The 23,001-nt window shown below is 55.5% G+C and overlaps 1 protein-coding gene across 1 annotated transcript; it reads left to right on the top strand.

Moving 5' to 3' along the window:
• Nucleotides 1–1,110: 1,110 nt before the first annotated feature.
• MYL3 (myosin light chain 3) lies at nucleotides 1,111–6,082 on the top strand (the record flags this gene model as incomplete). The annotated part of the gene is made up of 6 exons (XM_082847383.1): nucleotides 1,111–1,245; nucleotides 3,467–3,494; nucleotides 3,631–3,780; nucleotides 4,599–4,772; nucleotides 5,861–5,938; nucleotides 6,054–6,082. 6 exons carry the CDS (start codon nucleotides 1,111–1,113, stop codon nucleotides 6,080–6,082), a joined length of 594 nt encoding a protein of 197 aa, XP_082703509.1.
• Nucleotides 6,083–23,001: the final 16,919 nt, after the last annotated feature.

Genomic DNA, 23,001 nt, shown 5'->3' on the forward strand with positions numbered 1-23,001 from the left:
AACCTCTTCCAGTGCCCTGGGGTCCTTCAGAGAGGCAGACCCTCTCAGGACCCCACCAAAAGTGTCAGCAGAGGGCAACATGGGGCAGTGGAAACAGCTTCCTGGAGGAGGGTGCAGTGCGGCCGAGCCTTGAATGCTGCAAGCAGAGGGTGCAGTGTGTGCAAGGGTCTGGCGGGGAGCAGGCCCTGGGGTGTGTGGGGAAAGTGGGTCGCAGGGAGCTGTGGAAGAGGGGCAATAGGAAGTGAGGGTGAAACCAAGAAACCGACCTCAGGGTCAGGCAGGTGCGGATGCGGGAGGCTGTGGAGGCTGCTTGGCTGTTGAACTAGGCTGGGTGACCGCCCTCGAAGGAGCAGACCCCATCCTACTGCCATTTAGGGTGTTCTCAGAGACGGGCTGCAGCTGCCTGCAAGCCATGACCAGACACTCACGCAGGCATGATAAACACCCAGACACAAGCACACAGAAGCAACACCCGCGGACTGGAGTAGGTCATCCCCCACGTGGACACAGACCCTCCCACCATAGATACACAGAGACCCTCTCTGCATACAAACACCCAGCCAAACGGAGACAACACACATGGACACACGCAGACCTCCCTCTCCCCCTCCGTGTAGACACACGGGCACAGACACATGGGAATTCGATGCACAGATGGGAAGTTTAACTCAAGGGGTGCCCAGTCCTCCTGCCCCCAACACAACACACAATACATGCTCGGTGCAACCTTCTGCACCCTTTCAGTTTATTGACCTGCTGAGGGACAGCAGGGCCCCTGCGTATGTGCGCGTGCTTTTGAGGGTGTGTGTGGGGGCTGAGCACCGACCTCTGTCCTCCCCTCCCCCGCTCTCTTCCCAACAGGTGATTGGGAGGAATGAAGAGCCCTCCCTCTCCCCCACCCATTCCTGAGACTGAACAATGCCCCCCCAGGCCCCAAAATAGCCACTGAGCCTAGCCAATGTCCTTTTATGGCTCTGTCCCCATTGTGCCCTGCAGGGGTGGGGCTGGGGTCATGAGGTGTCCAGGCAGGATAAAGGCTGGTTACGGGAAGGCTCACCTACCCGGCTCTCTGCTTCCTTCTCTCCACGTCCCTCTCTGCTTACAAGCTCCATGGCTCCCAAAAAGCCAGAGCCCAAGAAGGATGACGCCAAGGCAGGCGCCAAGGCAGCTCCAGCTCCCGCACCTGCACCCGCACCTGTACCAGAGCCCCCCAAGGAACCTGAGTTCGATGCCTCCAAGGTCAAGGTGGGTGTGGGAGCTGGGTTTCCGTGGGAAGGGCAGGGTAGGTCAGTGGATCTACCCCGTGGAAGACCAGGCTCCAGAAAGTGAGTACTGAACTGAAGCTGGAAGCTTCAGGCATCAGGAGGGCTGCAGCAGGAGGGAGGGTGGTCAGACATCAGGCAGGACTCCCCCAGTGCTGCTGAAGGGACTATCTTTTTGGTGGTTGGAAACTGACTCTCCCTTGTCCTTTTCCCTGGACCTCACATCCTTGGGGAATCCTGGACCTGCCTGTGCCCCTCACCCCCACAGCCAGGCAGGGATCTTTCTTGTCCAGCTGTGGGGTCTTAAGTCCATACCAAGTTCCCCAGGGTGGACAGGGTGGGGAGTAAAGGGAAGCAGGGCTCCTGCCCAGTCTGGGTCACACTCACCCCTGCCAAGGTCCCTGAGCCCCAGAGCTGGTGGGGCCTCAGCTTTGAGCTGGCGATACTGAGCCAGTCTGGGTAGGTCATGGAGGAAGCTGGTCTTGGAACTGTGACCAGTGGCCCCAGGAGCCCTTCCCTGGCTTGGCTTGAAAGCCTTTCTCAGAGTCTAAACCTGGAGAACGAGCCATGAGTCCCACCTGCGGCATCTGCATAGTGGCACGTACCCATGTCCTGCCCGTTGCCTGTTCTCGGCTGGCCACTGGCCACTGCTGCCCTGGCTGCTGGCTGAGGGGCCCCATGGAGCCCTCCCAGCCCTTCACGGTCCCCAGCGAGACCTGCAGCCCATCTGCACAGGTCCATCTCCATTCCTGAGCCCTTCCTGGAGGCACCTACCTTGTCCCTCAATACACGGGCTCAAATCCCAACTCTGCTCCATTCCCATCACTGCTCTAAGGCTTAGTTTCCTCAGCTATAAAATGGGACAATAAGTCCTCCTCACAGGCTGTTGGGAACCACTCATGGCAAGTGCTCCGTGGAGTTGACTCTGACTCCTGACCATCCCCAGACCCCAGGTTTATGTCCCACAGGCCCCCTGGTGAGGGTCAGCCAACCCTAGGGCCCAAGGTGGCATTGTGTGGTCTCACCGGATCCGAGGCTGCACAGACTCCCCTCTGAGCAGAGGAACTAGTGAGGCCTCTCCCGTGACCCCTGCAGAAAGCTGTGCGGGGGGGCCCAGGGCCCGTAATCTCAGCAGGCTTCTTGGTGGAGAGAGCTCTCGGGGGCGCCAGGAGAAACAACTTGGTCTTCCCAACACAGGGCTAAGCCAGAGGGTTGGGAGGGACAGCCCAGCAGGGTGACAGGGGCAGGATCCCCCTCTGCACTGGTGTGCACTACTGAGGTTGGTGGAGGGGACTCCAAGGGAGCAGCAGTGGGAGAGGCGCCAGTCAAGTCCCCCTCCCCCAAGCTCCTTTCCCTTGTGCGACCTTGACCTTGGGGCGAGTGACTGCAGTGATAAAAATAGACCTGGTATCCAAGTGAGGAGGGGGAAACCGGGTCCCAGGAGGCCTCCTGACCTCAGGTGGCCCCGATGTGGCCTCAGCAAACACTCAACCGCTGGGCCCTGGCCCCCTGCTGTGCCACGCTGGGGGCTGCCCTGCGCTTATGGACAGGACTGTGTAAGACTCAGGTGTAGGCAGGGCCACGTGAGTGAAAGTGCCCAGCCTTGAGGGCTCTGTGGGGGGCAGACACATGCAAACAGATGCACACACAGGTGTGCGAACGCACATGCACATCGCACACACACCCCCTCCTGCAAATATGTTCTCATGGTGACAGGGCTCTGCGGCCTGCCCCCTCGCCTTTCCTCCTCCCGCCCCCGCCCTGGTGAGATGAGGCCTCCCATCTCACTTATGTGGACAGTCTACCCACTGGGCCCCAGGCCTGGCAGAGCTGGCAAAGCCAGTCTGTGCTTCAGGCACGTCTGTCCAGCACCAGGGGCCTCAGGTAAGGCCCACCCCGGGCTGGGGATTCAGGGCACCAGGCCTCCCTCCTCACCACTTCCCCTGATGAGGCCTACCTGGGGTCAGGGTCTGGGCACTTGCAGACCCAAGGTCCTCAGGTGGGATGGCGGGAGGGGTAAGGAGGCAGGAGGGAGTCAAGATGGACTGCAGGAGGTCCTGGGCAGTGGAAGCTGGAATCCTGGAATGTGGACGGGTTGGGGCAGCTGAGGGGTTGAGGCCTGGTCTGGGCGTGGAGGCACCAGGAGGACGCCTGGCCCCATCCTCTGAACCAGACACTCAGAATCTTTGGGGGTCTCCTTTCAGATCGAGTTTACGCCGGAGCAGATTGAAGGTGAGTGGGGGTTTTGAGCCAGGGGCTGCAGGGTTGGGGCCCGGGTCCCCCAGGCTGAGAGTCCTCCCCTGCAGTGTGGGGCGAGTCGGGGGGGCTGACTCTAGAAGTGTCCGCAGCTCACGCCCTCTCCCGGCAGAGTTCAAGGAAGCCTTCATGCTGTACGACCGCACACCCAAGTGTGAGATGAAGATCACGTATGGGCAGTGTGGGGATGTCCTGCGGGCGCTGGGCCAGAACCCTACACAGGCCGAGGTGCTCCGAGTCCTAGGGAAGCCGAAGCAGGAAGGTTGGTACGCCCGGCCTGAGACGTGTCCCCATTAGGGCCAGTCCCGGGGGAGACCCCCAGGGTGGGCTGCCATCGCTGGTGGGACAACACGGGAACTCCCCTGCTGTGCATTCTCCTAACATCCTCCCGCTGTCTGGAGGAGGACCTGGAGGCCAGTCTCAGGTGATGCTGGCAAGGTGACGAGCAGTGAGGGTTCCTGTACCATCTGACCCCACGCCTATTTGCCAGGCCTCCTGGTCGTAGGGGACTGACAACAGCGCGAACTAGCTTCAGCAGCAGGTGTGAGGGCAGGCCAGGCCGTGTCTGGCCTCAGCATCCCATATGTTCTCCCTGTCCTTCCCGGCCTCCTGGGCATCCCTCTGTGGGGCAGGGTCAGCTTCCCTCACCACCATGGCCAGAGAGGGTTGCCTGCTTTGCCCCAAGGAGGAGTGAGACCCAAGCCCTCGCCACAGGTGCGGAAGTCCCAGAGAAGGTCTCTGATCGGCCCAGCTGCTCTCGACCAATCACAGGTGTGGGGAGAGCGGGGTTGATAAGAAAAATCGAGAGACGCTAGCGAGAACTGTTCCCCAAAGAAGAGCAGAGGTGCTAGTCGGAGCCCACTGTCGTGCCACTGTCCTTGTGAACAGCAAAGGACGATGTGAATAATGCATTTCTCAGTTGACTGTAAAGTGCCTTGTGATGGTGGAGTGCTTTGTAAATGACAGACTGGCGTAGAGTGCATTGGGGGCTGGGTGAGGGCAATAGCTCCTCATTGCCAGACACAGGGGAGGGATGCCCATCTCCCCTCCGAGCCTGATGCTTGGGCCATCTCTCCCCAGAGCTTAACTCCAAGATGATGGACTTTGACACGTTCCTGCCCATGCTCCAGCACATCTCCAAGAACAAGGACACGGGCACCTTCGAGGACTTTGTGGAGGGGTTGCGGGTCTTCGACAAGGAGGGCAATGGCACGGTCATGGGCGCCGAGCTCCGCCACGTGCTGGCCACGCTGGGTGAGGGCAGCCTCCTCCCCACCCCACTCTCTCCTTCCTGGGGCATCCGGGGGAAACCACTCCGTCACCCACCGGGCCTGTTTCTCACTTGTGAAATGGAGGGTGATGCAGTCAAGGTGCCTCGATGGCAGGAGACAGAAATGTGGGGAATTTAGAAATTTAGGTGGGGAATAAAGAAAGCCAGCCGGTGCAGCTCACAGAACTGGAGGGGGATAGGAACAGCTCTGGGGACAGGGTGGGGCAGGGCGGTACATCCAGGGGGATCAATCCAGTCCTTGTGTTCATTGCCTCAAGGTCAAATTCCAGAGCCGAAGAGGTACTGTGCCTGCCTCTTGGGCATCTTGACCCCCGCTGTCAGGTGCCTGGCTGGCAGGAGCGCTCCTTTCTCAAAGAGAAGTTTTCCTACAGCAAATGTTCATCGAGCACCAATTGTGTCTGCGCAGTGAACTGTTCCTGCACCAGACATTTACTGAGTGCCTACTGTGTGCTCAGCCCTGTGCTGGTCTCTGGGGTTTTGTGTGTGTGTGTGAGACTGGGGGCTAGGAGGTGTGAGGGAAACTGCAGTGGGCATTCCAGTGGGGGAAGCAACACAGCACATACAAAAGCACAGAGGCGGGAAAGTTCCAGACTTGTCTGGGGAGCAGTGGTGGTGTCTCTTGGTACCCTCCATGGTCATCCCCTAAGGTCCCCAGCTCTATCTTAGGTGTCCTTCCTCTAGCCTTGAAGGGCTGCCCCGACGGACTGCTTCCAGGGAGATGGGGGACCTGGCCTACTCCTGATGGAGGGAGTCCCGCCAGCCTATTGAGGACAGGGGACAGTATGTGCTGGTGGCCTGAACAGCAAGATGGCACTGTTACGGACAGAGCCCAGGCTCGGAGAGAGTGCCAGGCCTGCACCCCAGGCCTTGCCCTTTTTGACTTGTCACTGATTCTTCTGGTTTCAGAAATAAGGGTGACAGCCCAGGTCTTGTGTGTACCAATATGAGGTGTGGGAATACTGGAGAGGCACACCCACCATCCAGCGGGGCTCAGGGGGCCCCCCACCCTTCACACCTCAACAGTGCTGATTCAGCTTTCCACTCCTGCCAGGTGAGAGGCTGACAGAAGATGAGGTGGAGAAGTTGATGGCTGGGCAAGAGGACTCCAATGGCTGCGTCAACTACAAAGGTGAACTCAGCAGGGCAGGGAGTCTGCTGGCGGGAGCGGGGCGTTAGGATCCTAAGTCGCCACCTTTGGCTACACAGGGCCGAAGCCCTGCTGCTCACTCCTTCCTTCTTTTCAGCATTTGTCACGCACATCATGTCCAGCTGAACCTCTTGCCCCAGGTGAGACCTCCCACCCTCCCTTCCAAACCTGCTACCACCTTTGCTACCTCTGCTGATTTCAGCCCTACTGTCCCCCTCCTGCCTCTGTCATCCAGATCCCCTGTTGCCACCTCCCCAGCTCCACCAAGTCCAGTTCTCAGCTGACATCCCGCAGCCTTGCTTGCACCTCTCCACTGTAACCTGTGACCGCCTTTGCTCTCAGGGAGCCCAGGGGAGGCCGTGCTGGGGACAGCTCATCTTCCACTCGAGTTGCTGACACCCGTGGCCTGCAGCCTGTGGGACGGAGGGGAGCACATTGAGACTTCTGCACAGGCTCTCTCTGCACAGCTCTGCGGGGCTGTCATCTCTCCCCATCAGGCTGCACTTGCCTGTGACTGCATCTCTGTCCCCGGCCCTTGGGCCTCATGAATAAATGGCTTCTTTCCTTCTTTCTTTCCTCCCTCCTCCCTCCCTTGCTTCCTTCCTCCCTTCTTTCTCTTCTTCCTTCCTTCCTTCCTTCCTTTCCTCCCTCCTTCCTTCTCTCTTCTCTGTGGCCCTTTGGTTGACTTTTATAAAAATCTATGAGCCACACACGGTGAGCCCTGGACAAAACGAGAGGAATCACTTTGAAATCTTGCCTCCTTGCTCACCGCATCAAAACTGTCCCATCTGGTGTGCCAAACCCTCTGAGCCTGCCCACCAGGACACTGGGCTGAGCTGGACGAGGACTGGGTGCCCTGCCCCACTTCTGGAGACAGTAGCCGTGCTCTGGCCTCTAACACAGGGTTGCCACTCAGTGCCTGAGAGCGCTGTCTGAGCTGTCTCACTCCACAACCAGCCATCAGGGAACTGCAGGGCACTGGCCCAGAGCCACCCATGTCACAGGTGGGGAAACTGAGGCCCAGAGCAGAGAATGGCTTTGCCTGACTCACTGCCCCCAGGCTGTCAGAGCCGAAGAGGCCTGAGACCCCTGCCTGACTCCAGTCTCTCTGCCTGTGCTGTGGCTCTAGGTCAGAGGGCGAGAATCCGGGGTCCACCAGTGGTTTCTCAGCCCTGGGCTTCTCAGCAGAAGACAAGTGCACAACCCCTGCAATGACAGGAGGAGATGCACACACCCTTGCAAATGCCAGCCCCACTGTCACACCCTGCTCTGGGGCCAGGCCCTCCCCTCCTTTCGGAGCTCAGTGGGGAGGGTGAGGGGAGGCTTCCTGGAGGAGGTCATCCACTCTGGTTTGAAGGGGAGGAAGAGCAATGCCCTGTAGAGAGTCTTGGGGGCCCTAGAGATAAGGGTTGTGGAGAGATCAAGGGCCCAGAGTGTGGAGCGGGCCACACAGGGTAGGAAACAGCTTGCAGGCCGGGAGGACTCAGGAGGTCAGGGCAGCCCTGCTAGGGTGCATTTGGATGTGAATGCATCTGCTTGTGAGATGAGCGTGTGGGTGTATGAGAGCGGGTTTGAGGCTTGCACGGATCAGGCTGCCTCAGGGCGTTTGTGTGGTGCGGCGAGTATGGCAGGACAGTGAGTGTGAGAGTCTGTGTGCGCGTATGTGTGGGAGGAGTGGCGGCAGCGTATGTGAGAGTCTGTGAGGGGCTGTGAGTGTGTATGCAGGAGTCTGTTTCCCTTCTTTTCATCCTTTCAGCATTTACGGAGCACCTACTGTGTGCCAGACTCTTTAGGCCCTGGGAACACTGCAGTGGAGGAAGCAGCCAAACCCCTCACCCTTGTGGCACTCATACAGAGCTGACAGAGCACCAGAGCCGTAAAGTGTGTCAACCAGTGATAAAGGCTGGGGAGGGGCCCAGAGGAGGGGCGGGCTGTGCAGTCTGTGTGCAGTGTGTGTGTGTGTGTGTGTCAACCAGTGATAAAGGCTGGGGAGGGGCCCAGAGTAGGGGAGGGCTGTGCAGTCTGTGTGTGTGTGTGTGTGTGTGTGTGTGTGTGTGTGTGTGTGTGTGTGAGTGTGTGTGTGTGTCAACCAGTGATAAAGGCTGGGGAGGGGCCCAGAGGAGGGGAGGGCTGTGCAGTCTGTGTGCAGTGTGTGTGTGGGGTGGGGGGGGGAGGCAAATGACATGTTAAATAATGAGGTCAGTGAGTATCTGAGAAGGCAATGGCTGGGCAAAAATTGAAAACAGGAGAGATAATATCCTGAATATATAAAGGGTTCCTACAACAACAACAAAACGAACAACCCAATTCAAAAATGGGCAAAGGACTTGAATAGACATTTCTTTTTTTGTTGTTGTTGTTGTTGTACGCGGGCCTCTCACTGTTGTGGCCTCTCCTGTTGCGGAGCACAGGCTCCGGACGCGCAGGCTCAGCAGCCGTGGCTCACGGGCCCAGCCCGCTCCGCGGCCTGTGGGATCTTCCCAGACCGGGGCACGAACCCACGTCCCCCGCATCGGCAGGCGGACTCCCAACCACTGCGCCACCAGGGAAGCCCGTATAGACATTTCTTTAAAGAAGATAGACAAATGGCCAATCAGCACCTGAAAGATGCTCAATGTCACTAATTAGGGAAATGCAAATCGAAACCACCACTTCACACCCATTAGGATGGTTATTATGCAGAAAACAGAAAACAACAAGGGTTGGCGAGAAGGTAGAGAAATTGGATCCCTTGGGCACTGTGGGTGGGAATGTAAAATGGTGCAGCTGCTGTGGAAAAACTATGGAAAGTCCTCAAAAAATTGAAAACATTATTACCATATGACCCAGAAATTCCACTTCTGAGTATATATCCCAAAGAATTGAAAGCAGGGACTTGAAGAGATGTTTGTAAACTCACGTTCACAGCAGCATTATGCACAATAGCTGAAAGGTGGAAACAACCCAAGTGGCCATCAACAGATGAGTGGATAAACAAAATGTGGTCTATACATACAATGGAATATTATTCTGACTTAAAAAGGAAGGAAATTCTGACACATGGTACAACATGGATGGACTTTGAGGATATTATGCTAAGTGAAATAAGCCAGACATAGAAGGACAAATGCAGTATGATTCCACTCCAACGAGGTTCCTAGAGTGGTCAGATTCATAGAGGCAGAGAGTAGAATGGTGGTTGCTGGGGGTTGGGGGGAGGGAGGAATGGGGAATCGTTGTGGAAGATAAGAAACACAAAGAAGAGAGGCGAGATGGAGTGTCTTAGGCTGGACTTCCCCAGAAGCAGAGCTGAGACAAGGACCTGAATGTAAGTAGTGTCCCTGGGAGGTGGCCCCAGGGAGCACGGGAGAGCAGCTGGGCAGGGAAGGAAGTCCTTAGGGTGCATGGGAGCAGAAGACCCTGTGGGCAACGGGGGCTCAGCCCCACTGGGGACCTCCAGGAGATGGTGGTGGTGTCTCACTGAGGGCATGAGGAAACCAGACTATTTATCTACCAGCTCCCACCTTCGCTGGTTAGGGCAGGGCCCCAGAGGCAGGCTGGAACATTTGTGTGGGGCAATACTTCAGCATCTGCTCCAGGGAGCCATGAGGGCATCAGAGCAAAGACATTCCAGCAGAGACGGGAGCAGAGAGTGCGGTGGGGAGGCGACAGGATGTGGTGGAGGGTCCTTGGGCCGTGGGAAGGGCTTTGGTGTGTGCTCTGGGGAGATGTTTTATCAGCATCACTCTGGCTGCTATGTGGAGAATAGACTGGGGCACGTGAGCGGAAGCAGGGACCGCAGGTAGGAGGATCCAGGAGAGAGAAGAAGATGCATGTGTGGTCCAGTGGAAATGGTGAGAAGTGATCAGATTCCAGGTCATTTTTTAAGACACTCTCAGCAACATTCTGGGCAGATTTTGAGGCTTTTTTCTTCCCTTCCTTATCTAAACACAGTCCACTCCAGCCCCAGATCTGGCGTGGGGTGGGAGTGAGGGACCGTAGTCTGCCCGTTCATGGTGCGTAGTCTGGCTGGCTGGTAGGGCAGGGAATGGAGGCACTAGTGGACTTGCTGCAGTGGCCTCTGCTAGTAAGGGTGTCTGCTTGTGCATGTTTGACTTTGCTGGACTCTGGCTAGCCTCCCTGGCCAATTGGTGGCCGCAGACCCCCACAGAGGAGAGCAGGGTCTCCCTTTGGCCCCAGTCAGGGCAGAGAGACTGGCCAATATCCTTCTGGGCAGGCCCCAGCTCCTGCCTGCCCAGCCACCTTGCTCTTGGACACCAAGCCCAGGAACAGCTGAGTTCCCTTTCAAAAGTCTCCAGGATCCACATGGGACTGAGTGGTCCCAGCTTTTTCTTTCCACCCTTGGCTGGGTCCTGTAGGCAGGGATCACACCTGTTCTCAACCATCCCCAGGCAAGAAGCGGTCCTGCCTCCAAGCTTCCATGTATCTGGGATCCCAGGGAGTATGTGTCCTGCTCTCGCAAGAAAGCCTGCCCCCTCCTCTGGTTTCCAGAATGGTCCTACAGTGCCCCCAGCCCTCCCCCAAACACACCCTCCTTCTTGCAGGCTCCCCTAGTTCCTGGGAGCTATCACCCTACTCAGCTTGGCCTGGCAGTGGAAGGGAGTATCCCACACATCCCCCGAGACCCTCTGCGGCTCCCACCCGCCAGTCTTCAAGTGTGGACTGGGAGTGGACAGGCTGTGGGGGGCTGGCGCGGGCAGAGCTGGGGCTGTTGTGTCTGTTGAGCTCTGCCTGGGGCTGTTTGGTCCCCCTTGTTGGGGCTCTACTCCACTTAGAATGTGTCTCTGTCCCAGTCACGGCCGTGATGCCACTCTGGGGCATTTTGCCTGTTATATGTGGCTGTGCTGACCACGTGTGGGCTTGGGTCACTGGCTCTGGGTGTGAGTGTCAGAGTGGAGGGGCCTAGAGGGTAGAACTCAGCTGCAGGGGTGAGGCTTCTCCTCACTCCGGAGCCTCCCACCTACCTTGGCTGGGTGAAATGTGTGTGCATTTCTGTGTGTCCCTGTGTCTGTGTGTGCATACGTGCACAAGTTTGCCTGTGTACTTGTGTCTGTGAGTGCGTCTGTGAGTGTGTGTCTGTATACCAGCGAATGCCGGTGTCCATTTGTCTGTGCACATGCACATGTATGTTTACCTCTGTGTGTGTGTCTGTGTCTGTTTGTGTGCATGTCTGAGTGTGTACGTGCTGGGGGGCTCTGCCGAGTCAGTGCTTGTGTTGGGCGGGCAGCACTGCCAGCCAGGCTGTGGCCTCCCCACAGTTGCATAAACACTGGTCCCAGCTCCCCCTTCAAGCAGGGTGGTCCAGCCTATGTCCCTGCGGCCGGTGGAAAGGGGTGGGTGTGGCAAAGGGTTTGCCCTCATGTCAGCCTGGTGCCCTCCATGCCTCAGGTGCCAGGTCACGTGCCCCATAAGGCTGGAGTCTGGTCTGGGGTCTCTCTATGCCTTACTTCCCCCATCTGGCCCGAGGCCTCATCTCTGAGGTCTCTGTAAGGTGTCAGGAACATTTACCTATCCAGTCCTGGTCCAGGCTGAACCAGAGGGTCAGTGGGGCAGGCAGGGGACTAGGGGGCCAGGGGCAGAGTTCAGCCTCACCACCCCAGGACCAACCATCCCTCCTCTGCTCTGATGTCTCTGCACGGCTCCCTGCCACAGCCTGCATCTTCTCTCCAGATGCCTGCCATCTGCAGAGATCCTGGGGTCACCACTGGGACATGGATTAGGTAGCACTGAGTCGGGGGACGAGAAGGCCAGAAATTCAGGTCGAGGCAGAATGAAGTCAGGCAGGGTCTGAAGAAATCAAATATTGGAGGAAATCCTTAAGCAGGTCACAAGAAGGAAGGAAATCAAACTGTAGGGATGAGGCCCTGGACTGTGGGGCTCAAAGCGCTCAGTGGCACAGGGGCTGACAGACTGAGGATAAAGATCTTAAGAGAATGTGGGGAGGGGCGGGGAGACTAAACGGGTCCAAGCAGTGGCGTGCACAAAATCAGAGGGGGTGTGAAGATGAGGTGGGAGGGAGGAGGGGACACAGAAACTGGGCAGTGGTGTGAGGCAGTCCTCATGCTGCATAAGGGGTGCTTGGGGGCGTGCCAGGCCGGAGTGCTGGGCTGTTGTTTCCGAGGCCTTGGGAGGTAAGGAGGGTTTAGGGGAGGGGGCTAGGGCGAGCCTGCCTGGGTACAGGGCCAGCCACACCCCAGGGAACCCAGGTACCTCAGGGAACAGCAGGAAGACCCTAGACTTTGAACCCAGTGACCCAGCACAGAAGAGCCTCCCTGGGGCTCCCCTTCTAACCAGCCCCAGGTCCACCCTTGCCCAAGTTTGGGGGTTATTTGTTCCTGCCCTCCCAAAGCCACACAATGCTGGTTTGCCCAAACGCTGACAGAGCACAGCTAGAATGTGGAGTGAATGTGTGTACACGAGGCTCCCCAGGGTCGCCCGCCCAACAGGCCCCTCTAGCCTCAGCAGCCAGGGACCAGGTCCCCTTGGATGGGGAAGGGCCTAGAAGGTCAGGGCTGGGAAGGGCGCCTGCCTGCCACTCCTCCCCAGCCTGGCTGTGGACACCTGAGGTTCCACCATTTTCTTCCAATCTCCACTCTCTTCTTTGGCCTGTGGGTCCGGGCACTTTGCACATCTACTGAGGCCTTGGTGAGAATGAGAATGGGTGTGTCAGAGCCTTTCTGGAGGGCTGGGGCGTGGAGTGAGGCAGTGGAAGACTCTGGAACTCCAGAGATGGGGAAGACAGTGCTCCCTGGGAAGTCTCAGATCTTTGCCAACTTCCTAATTTTTATACTTTGGTCCAGTTGAACACGAGCACCCCTTTTCCCCACCACGCCTATGCCCTGGGCCTGGAGGTCTGTCTTCCCTCCCATCAGTACCTTGTCCATCTCACTCCCTTCTTCATCTCTTTCCCTCTCTCCCATAGTAGGCTTGCTTGGAAGCCACTTAAAGGTGCTTAGGATGCCACCCCTAGCTCCCAAGCTAACTCGGAGAGACAGTGAGCACCCTGTCCCAAGGAATGTGCAAGCAGAGGGGAACCAGTTCCAGTCAGGAAGGCTGCAGAGGGATTCTTGCTCTGCTGGAGACTGGAAGCACCTGGGTGTCCTCAGGCTCCAGGGCCCAACGTGTGACAATATCCAAGACAGTTTTCATGGGAGAAGAATAAGGCCCATGTTGCGTGTTTTCCATGAAGCTCAATCTATGCATCTTCAAGGCCTGGCTGTTTTTATTCAGGGACTGCATCCTGCCTTACTTCATTTTTATTTTTTTTGCCTTAAGAATATTATTTTGTTCCTAAAACAATGGTGATGATAGCTGGTGCAGTTGTTTTCCTTGTCTTTACTTGGCAAAATAAGACCTTACAAGTCCATTTTTAAGTTCTGAGGCAATCGCACAGTTTGGTGCAGTGAAAATCTCCCCAAGTCCCTGGATAGAGACCCTTGAATGGGGCAGGTCCTTTCCAGGCTCAAGCCTCGTATGAGTAAGGTGCCGACTGTGCTCCACCATGATGACTAACAGAGGCCTGGCCCTACCAGCTGGGATGGAGTGGTGAGTGGAGACGTGGCAGGGGCAGTGCAGATGAGCTTGGGGGTGGGGCACATGAGCAAAGATGCCTCAGCTCCCTTCGTTGGGGTGTCTGGGACCCTGAGATTCCAGGTGTCCCCAGATCGCCGGATGCCCATACCTGTGTGCACCTCTGGTGGGAAGCCAGTGGCAGTGACCTTTCATTCCTTGCTGCAGCACATGGTGTGGGACGGTGGCTGCTGGGCAAGGAAGGCAGACACTGAATGGCTTCTAGCTTTTGTGAAGAGAAACCGTGCTCAGGGCTGAGGGATAAGAAGGGAAGCTGGGCACATCCCAGGAGTACCAGGGGCTTCCTCTGCACGGCCTGGGCTGGGGGCCCCCAGGAGGGTAACACACCCAGATCCCACAGCTCTAGGTGGAGACAGCTCGAGCCAGCTAGTAGCAAGCTGCTCTCTCTCTCAGGGGCTCGGGTTCTGTGTAGTCCGTCCTCCACAGGGTGCCTTCCTTGCAGTAAGGGGGTCCCTGGGGTTGGTCTGGAGAGTAGAGCTGGAGGTGTGGGCAGGCCCTGGGCCCCCAGGCTTGCTGTGGCTCCAGGGCCACGTCACGGAGTGATTCCTACCCTCCTGGGCACCTAAGGATCCATCCGTCAAGCCCCATACTCAGGGTGGACAGGCCTGGCTATAGGGTCAGCAGGGGCAAAATGGTTACAGAGTGCCAAGAATGACCTTGAGATTCATTTCCCAGCACGCCCAGGTTGCCTGCCCTGCCTGGGCTCCTGCCTCAGTTTCCTCTGTGGTCAGAGTCCCTCTCCTAGGTGGAGGCCCTGAACCCTGCAGGCTGCCTTCCTCTCCTAACTCTAGTAGGGCCCATTTAACTCATCAGTACACAGTGATCACACGTCTATTGTGCTCCCAGCACTTCCCCAGGTGCCAGGAGCTTGTAGTGAACTCACGAAGAAAACGCTTTGGCCGGGTCCTGCTCTGGCCCTGGCCTAGCTCCCAGGTCTCCTGTCCTTGTGTTGTGCCTGTGACTTCAGACCTGAGTGAACAGGGAGGTGCACCTAATTCCGTTCATCTGGAGTGGGTACTGTGCCTGCCAGCCCGACTCTGACCTCAAAGTTGGGCAGGAAGAGGCCTCAGATACCTGGGCCAACGTCTTTCCCAGGGTAAGACTGATGAGCTGCTGCTTGCTTGAACACCCCCAGAAACAGGGAGCTCACCCCCTGTTGAGGCAGCTTGGCCAGGCAGGCAGCTCTCTGACGTAGGGCCAAAATCTCTCCAGGCGTCTCTAGTCCTCAGAAACTGGGTCCTTAGAACTGTTTTTCCGCCGACCTGAACCCTCTGTGATCCACTAGGCTGACCCCAGCCCTGCTATTTTCTAGGTTGATCCCTTGTTCCAGGATGGGCCTTGCCCTCTGTAAGGCTGCTGAGCCAGTGGGGGTTCAGGGGTGTTTAGGGTTTTTTTTAATAGAAATCTTTTTTTTTTTTTAAAGCACCCCAGTGTTTTCTCTCTTTCTCCCTCCCTCCCTCCCTCCCTCCCTCCCTTCCTGCAGGTCTTACTTGCCACATGCAGGATCTTCGTTGCAGCATGAGGGATCTTTTTTTTTTTTTTTAGTTGCAGAATGAGGACTTAGTTGCGGCATACATGTGGGATCTAGTTCCCTGACCAGGGATCGAACACGGGCCCCCTGCATTGGGAGCATGGAGTCTTATCCACTGCGCCACCAGGGAAGTCCCGGCACTCAGTTTTTTAGGGCCCTGAAGACTATCCCAGCACCTGCTCCCGGAGCTGGAAGGCAAGGGCTGGCTCTGCAGTGTAGAGGGCCCTGAGGTCACCTGTGTGGAAGGTGGCCGGGAGGGGGTGTTTCCGGACAAGGAAGACAGTGTTATGGGAGAGGGAGGTCCCTGCAGGTTGCCCTGGGGCTTCTTCTCTGGGCCTCAGTTTCCCTCTGGTGCGGGCTGGAAGTGTTCTGAGCTCCCACCAGAGGTGGGAACCTCTGGTGTTCTGAGCCCTGGAGAGGCCCCTTCTGGACTCTGAGCTTCGGGCTGGGGGCGGTCGGGGGAGGCGACAGCTGCTTTGAAACGTGGAGAATAATAAAGCAAGGAATGTCTGAGCTCAGGGGAAAAATAACCCCCGCCTGCTGGGCCTCCCACCCTGCACGTAATGAATTAAGTACAGGGAGGCATGTTTCAAGTTGGGGTGCTGGCTGGGGGAGGCTAGAAGGCTCCTAATGAGAAACAGGGTCCTGGATGGGGCCACTGGGAGCTGGGGGTTTGAGGTCACCTAACCTGACCCCTGGGGGTGCTCTCACTCCCCAGAAGCTTCCTCTCAATCTTTGTCTGAATGGGTGAGGGGGCGGTCATCCTGTCCTTTGTCTGAATGTCTGAATGGGTGAGGGGGCGGTCATCCTGTCCCATCTCCATGCTGACCTCTGATCCCAGGCTGCACCCCAGTGCTGGCCCTGAAAGGTCAGAAAGGGGAGATGGTGAGGCTGATCCGGATGGATCATCTCCTCATTCTCTCCCTTCTTCAAGCATTTACTGAATACCCACTGGGTAGGTATCTCCTGCCAGCAGGATTGTGGGGTCGACGCTGCCCCCTGCTGGACTGATTGAATCCACAGAGCCCATCAGCATCTGACCAGCAAGCCCCCAGGCCCCAGGCCACCTCCTGTCTCCAGTCTCCACAGCCCTTCCCCTTCCTCTGCCAATCCCTCTGTCCCCTATGGCCTCACCCGCCTTCCACCCCTATGTTCCTGGCCCCAGCTCAGTACTACCCCTGCCCCCTTCGCTGGGGCTTGGACATCAGTGGCTCTGGGTCCAGCTCTACCTTTCCAGTCCACCAGGGATCTGGCTTTATTATGGGTCACCTCCCCCCACCTCCTCGCTCTCCCTCCCCAGTAAACTTAATGTTCCCCCAACAAGGTCCACACTGTCGAACTTCACTCATACTCTTCCTTCTGTCTGGTGGACCCCCATTCATCTACTCCTCAAGACTGCTTTCTAAAAAAAAAACCACTCCTTTCCAGAGGGGCCCAGGGAACAGTGGATAAGTGAGTAATTAAACTGTCAGCAAAAGGGTTAATTCTCAGCAAGGGAGCTGTAGAGGAGTGGAGTCAGGTAGGGATGTTCCTAAGGCTCCCCAAGAATCCTGGCCCCCCAGCCTCTGCCAGCTTGGGGCAAGTCTCCCATTTTATTTTTAAGAAGTCTGACCAGGGCCCTGGAGCTTGAAATATTCTCCCCCACCATCCCTTCTCTCCCCCCACCCACTTTAATTAAAACCATTGTTTTTCAAGCACATGTTAATTAAAAAGCAAACGTGTTTTGCTAAGTAATTTGGAAGCTCTGGTTATGCAAACCAGCGTCATTCCAGTTAAAAAATCCCTCACCCAGATTGCCCCAGTGTCTTGGGAGCTGAGGACCCTTGTGGCTACAGCAGATGCACATCCCTTTAGACTTTACATTCCCTGTGGAGGTCTAGCTAGGGCAGGTGTCCTCTCTGTTTCACAGGTGGGAACACAGAGGGGTTACAGAGGCCTAGAGTTCCTAGCAAGCCCAGCATCACCAACCCCCTGCAAATGTGTGCTCTGGGCCTGGGGAGCAATAGCTGGTGAGGAGGGCGATTGACTCCTGTGCCCCACCCTGCAGGCAGGGTCTTTGTCTCACAGCCTCTGCCCAGCTGTGGGGTGAGGGGAGGAGGATGCAGGCATGACAATGCTGTGAGCCCAGCCAGGTGCTGGGCCACCTCCCTGAGGTCTTCAGCACAGCTGGGGCTACGATTAACCAAAGCTGGGACAGTAGGTCCCTGAGGTAAGGGCCCAAGGTAAGGACCAGCCCTCGGGGTTGGGGGAGCCCTGGATGCTCAGAGGTACCTGCTGCAGCCCCAGCTCCCCACTCTGTGTCTGGTGTTGCCCACAGTGTCCCCACCCTCACTCCTGGCCCTGGGAGTCTTGCAGTCCTGGGGCCCTTCACATCTTGTGCAGTAGCCTCAGGGCCCACGGCAGGGACCTGGAGCCCCCAAGATGCAGGGTTCAGTGACCTCTAGTCCCTCCTGCTCCCTTTCCCTGGCAGGGATGGGGGCATTGCACCAAGAGGCCTTTCCAAATCCTGTCACCACTTTGCAACCTGTCTGTTGGCTCTCCCAGCTCAGAGTCCCACCAACAGCAGGGTGTCGCACATGTGTGCCGGTGTGTGCTCCATGTGCGAGTCTGTACCCAGGTGTGTGTCACTGTTCACCAGGGCCCTGGTGTGAAGTGCTCTCTCCCTGCTTCCTGAAGGAGACCAGTGTCGAGGTTCTGCAGGGATGGGGGTGGGTGGTGGTGCGGTAGTGACCAGGAAGAGGATGTCTAATGCGGGAGGGAAGGCGGACACCCACACCCCCCGCCCGGCACTGTGGAACACGATGGGCCGGCTCGCACCTTCTGCACACACACAGGGACACAGGCGGGGCGCCTGGAGTTCCGGGCCTGTGCCACCCAGCCGGCCCTCTCCCTTCCCTGCACTCAGCCTTCTTCTCTGTAAAATGAGAAGTATGTGCTGTGATGTTTGCAACTTATCACACGCAGTGTCTCCCCAACGGGGACACACACACCCTCACAAGCCACGACACACGGTGGCACACAGCGACGCACGCTGGCAGCCGGTTCCCAGAGCCCGCCCTCCCTGGGCGACGCGCCAGTGACACACACACTGTCGCCGCTCCAAATCACACCCACGTCCCGGGAGGAGCTGTACTCCCGCCGCGCTCCCCTGGGGTCCGCGGCGCGGCGCGGCGCTTCTGTGTTCTGCTCCCTCCGCCGCGCCTAGAAACCGCAGGGGGCCGGCCGGGATGAGCTCATGCCGCCTCCGGCCGTCCAGGTCTAACGCGCTCCAGATGCCCCGCGGCCCGAGCCGGGAGCGCGGAGGATGCCCCTCTGGCTCCCCCTGCAGGGCTCAGCTGCTCCCGGCGGTGCAGGCACCCGCGGGACGGGGTGGGGCTGCCTCCGGAAGGGGCGGTGCTTAGCTCACCCGCCCGCTTTTCCTCCGGTTCTGCTCGACGCCTGAGTTCGGAGCTGGGGACGTGCTGCTGCGAAGGCTGTCCCGCCTGTCCCGCGCGTTTTCCAGGTCCCAGCCCACGACCCCCGTGGGCGGCTCAGCGGCCACGTGCTGGGTGGCGGTCCCGTCACCGGCTGCCCTCGCCAAAACATGGGATTCCACCCCACTCCACCCCTAGTTACTCGGCCCAGCCCGGACCCTTCACCAGGTACTGCAACTCAGGCCCCCGCGCGGCCCTGACTAGGCCCTGACCACTCTTGCTCCTCTTGCAACAAACAGCCTAGTTTCTACTGGGAAAGCAGCAGGGGCCTGACCACCGCCTGTTTTTAATAAGCAGCTGGTATTTCCCCGAAATCGCGGCCTCGTGGCTGACCTCACGGGGATGACGGCTGGCTGTGGGCCAGGGGGCGGGAGCTGCCTCAGGGTGAGCCCCTGATGCCTGGCCTTGCAGAGAAGTCGGGCAGAGAGGAGGAGCTCTGGTTTCCTGTCCCAGCTCAGCTGCTGGCTCATCCAAAAATCTGTCCCTCTGTCTGTCTGCAGTGTTGTGCATCCCAGGCCAGTGCTTCCAGCGCCCCTCCTCCTCAGCTATGCCTAGGGTCCCGCTTTCCTCCTGCCTCGTTGTATGGTCCTGGTAAACTGCTTAACCTCTCACCTCTCATTTCCTCCACTGTAGGATGGGGTCATTGTGGGATTTGAGAGGGCACCAGCAAGGGAGAGCAGATGGACCCCAGGAACAAGTAATTTCCAGAGGGCTGGAGGAGGAGTCTCTCGGGAGCTAAGGGGCCAGGGATCAGGCCTTGGTCTTCCTGGGCCAGAGTTGGGGAGGTAGAGGAAGGGCCGCCGGAGAGATAGATCGATAGGGCCGCACAGACGTCCTGGCAGAATGACAGTGTTCAGTGAAGGGTCAGCATAGGGGGCTTGGAACACCTGGAGTCAGAGAAGGGTGTCAGGAAAGGCTTTCCAGAGGAGGCGGTGCTGAGTGAGGTGCAGTTAGTCAGGCTAAGACCTGGGGCGGGGGGCAGAGTACTTAGGCAATGAAGGGGTGGGGTGGGGGACAGAGTGGAACCAGACAGTTGGGTCCAAGGCATCTCTGGTAGTGAGTGGAGACTCTGCTGGAGGCACCATAGGGGGTGACGGCCCTTGGGAAGTGGTCCTGAAGCCCCATCTGTAACTGAGGGACAAAGACCGAAAGCCAGAGGAGGACACAGGGTCCAGTGGAGGGACAGAGGCCAGGAGCCGCAGGGGGAGCAAGGAGACAGGGAGAAGAGTTGTAGCAGGCAGATAGGTGTGCGTTGGACATATCTGGTAGCTGGAAGATTTGTTTGCTCTGGAGCTTGCATTTTGCAGATGCTTGGGGCCCCTCCTCAAAGGAACAGCAGTAACAGCGAGTAATACTTTTTGAGCAAAGCGTGTGCCAGGCAATGCTCTGAGCACTTGCAGGTCTTAACTCATTCTCTCTTCGCTAGAATTTTATTCACTTGTTCATTCATTCAGCACATGTTTGTTGTGTACCTACTGTGTGCCAGACATGTTCCAGGTGCTGGGAATCCAGCAGTGACAAGACGTACAAAAACCCTGTCCACAGAAAGTTTACATGTGGAAGGGGAAGACAGCTCATGTATATGTGAGTAAAGTGAATAGTATTTCAGATTGTGAGAAGCGCTACAGAGAAAATGAGAGGATAAGGGGGATCAAGAGGGCAGAGTAGGGGGGCACACTTTTTGAGAGGGTGTCCTGGGAGAGCCTCAATGGGAAGGTGACATTTGAGTACAGACCAAATCTGACTCACCACCTCTTAGCTGAGAATAGTTTTTACAGAAGAGCATTTGCGATCATTTCCAAGATGGGGAACACTAATTTTGATGTTATCCCCCTAAAAGAATTCCATTCTTCTTAGTAGACCCGTATTACCCCAAACCAAAACCAAAACCGAAAAAACAACAAAAAAAACCCCCAAAACTAGTACTCAGTTCTTCCAATTATATTTTGAATTTCATCAATAAACATTGATGGAAATTCATTTTCTCTTTTGTTATATAAGTACCTGTATAATCTCGATTTTGTCTCTTGGTCCACAAAGCCTAAGATATTTACCATTTGGCCCTTTACAGAAAAAGTTTACTGATCCTGGTATAGACCCACCAGGTGAGGAAATGAGCTGTATGGACATCTAGGGGCAGAGGGAACAGCCAGTTCAAAGGCCGGGAGGCAGGAGCTAGTGCGGCACATCGAGGAGGCCAGCAGGGTTGGAGCCCTGTGAGTGAGGAGGAGAGTTATAAGAAAGGGTCAGAGGAACCCAGGCAGATGATGCAAGGTCTTGTGCCAATTCCCAGGTATTTTTTTAAAAAGTGTGTGTGGCTGTCTTTAATGGAATATCTTTTTTTTTCTCTTACATTTTCTAATTTATTATTGCTTCAGGGTAGAAAGTTATTGATTTTGTATATTGATCTTTTCCCCAGCCCTCTTAGTTTATTCTCTTACAGTTTTATTAATTTTTCAGTTGGTTTGTTTGGCTTTGTTTTAGAAAGCAATTATATCTTCCACAAATGATGCATTTTGGTCTTCCTGCCTATATATAGCTCAGTTTCTTCCTTTCTTTACCTTCCTCCACTCCCCTTCTGCTTGGCTCCCTACTCTCTCCCCTAGCTTCCTTCCTCTCTCCTCTCCATAAGGCACAGGGTTTCAGTCTCTTCACATCCTTACCAACACTTGTTATTTTCTGTGTTGTTGATTTTGGATTGTTTATTTTTAGCCGTCATAATGGGTGTGAAGTAGTGTCATATTGTGGTTTTGATCTGTATTTTCCTAATGTTAGTGATGTTGGTTATCTTTTCATGTGCTTACTGGACATTTTTGTATCTTCTTTGGAGAAATGTCTATTCAATTTCCATGTCCATTTTTAAACTGGGTTTTTGTTGTTGAGCGTAGGAGTTCTTTATGTGCTCTGGATATCAATCCCATATCAGATATATGAATTGCAAATATTTTCTCCCATTCTGTGGACTGTCTTTCACTCTACTGATAGTGTTTTTTGCAGCACAAAAGCTATTAATTTTTTTATTACTAATTAATTAGTTAATTTATTTTTGGCTGTGTTGGCTCTTCATTGCAGCACGCGGGCTTCTCGTTGTGGTGGCTTCTTGTTGCAGAGCATGGGCTCTAGGTGCGCGGGCTTCAGTAGTTGTGGCACGCGGGCTCAGTAGTTGTGGCTCACGGGGGGCTTTAGAGCACAGGCTCTGTAGTTGTGGCGCACGGCCTTAGTTGCTCCGCGGCATGTGGGATCTTCCTGGACCAGGGCTGCAACACGTGTGCCCTGCATTGGCAGGTGGATACTCAACCACTGCGCCACCAGGGAAGTCCCGGGATTGTTTTCTTAATTTCCCTTTTTATCCCAATTTTATTTTTATTTATTTTTAAAAATCAATTTTAGTGAGGTATAATTTAAATGAAATAAATTGCACATATTTGACTAGTTTTGAGAGATACATATTTTTGTAAAGCCACAACAATAATCAAGATACAGAACAATTCCATCCCCTGTAAAAGTGCCCTTGTGCCCCTTCACAGTTCATTCTTCCCTCTGCCCCTGGCCCAAGGCAGCCACTGCTCTCTCTACCTTCTGTCACTATAGATTGGTCTAAATTTTCTGGAATTTTTTTTTTTTTTTTGCGGTACGCGGGCCTCTCACTGTTGTGGCCTCTCCCGCTGCAGAGCACAGGCTCCAGACGCGTAGGCCCAGCGGCCATGGCTCACGGGCCCAGCCGCTCCACGGCATGTGGGATCCTCCCGGACCGGGGCACGAACCCGTGTGCCCTGCATCGGCAGGCGGACTCCCAACCGCTGCGCCACCAGGGAAGCCCTGGAATTTTATAAGAATTTTTATATAAATGGAATAATTCTGTATGGGTCTGACTTCCTTCACTCAACATAATGATTTTGAGATTTACCCATACATTTGTATGTATCAGGAGTTAGTTAAGTAATTAATTAGTTAACTTTTGATGTGTATGGATGTCATATTTTGTTTATCCAGTTACCTGTCAGTGGTCATTGTTTTTTTTTTTTCCCCAGTATTTGGCTTTTGTTCAGTTTTTACTGGGCCATTTGTCTTCTTACAGAGCTGTAAGTGTTCTTCATATGTTCTAGATACAAATATTTTGTCATATATGTATTGCAAATATTTTCTTTCAGTCTCTATCTTGAATTTTCATTCTTTTAACAGTTTTCAAAGAGCAAAATTTAAAAATTTTGATGAAGTCCAATTTATCAATTTTTTCTTCTATCACTTGTTCTTATGTCTTATTTAAGATATATTTGCCTACTTCAAGGTTACACAAATTTTCCCTCATAGTTTTTTCTAGGAGTTTTATAGTTTTTGGTTTGACATTTGAGCCTGTCATTGATTTCTGGTTAATTTTCGGCTTAATTTCCTTTTTGATTGTTCACTGTTAGTGCATAGAAATGCAACAGATATTTGCATGTTAATTTTGT

The sequence above is a fragment of the Leucopleurus acutus genome (assembly GCF_964270905.1).
Source record: "Leucopleurus acutus genome assembly, chromosome: 10".
NCBI classification, from domain to species: domain Eukaryota; kingdom Metazoa; phylum Chordata; class Mammalia; order Artiodactyla; family Delphinidae; genus Leucopleurus; species Leucopleurus acutus.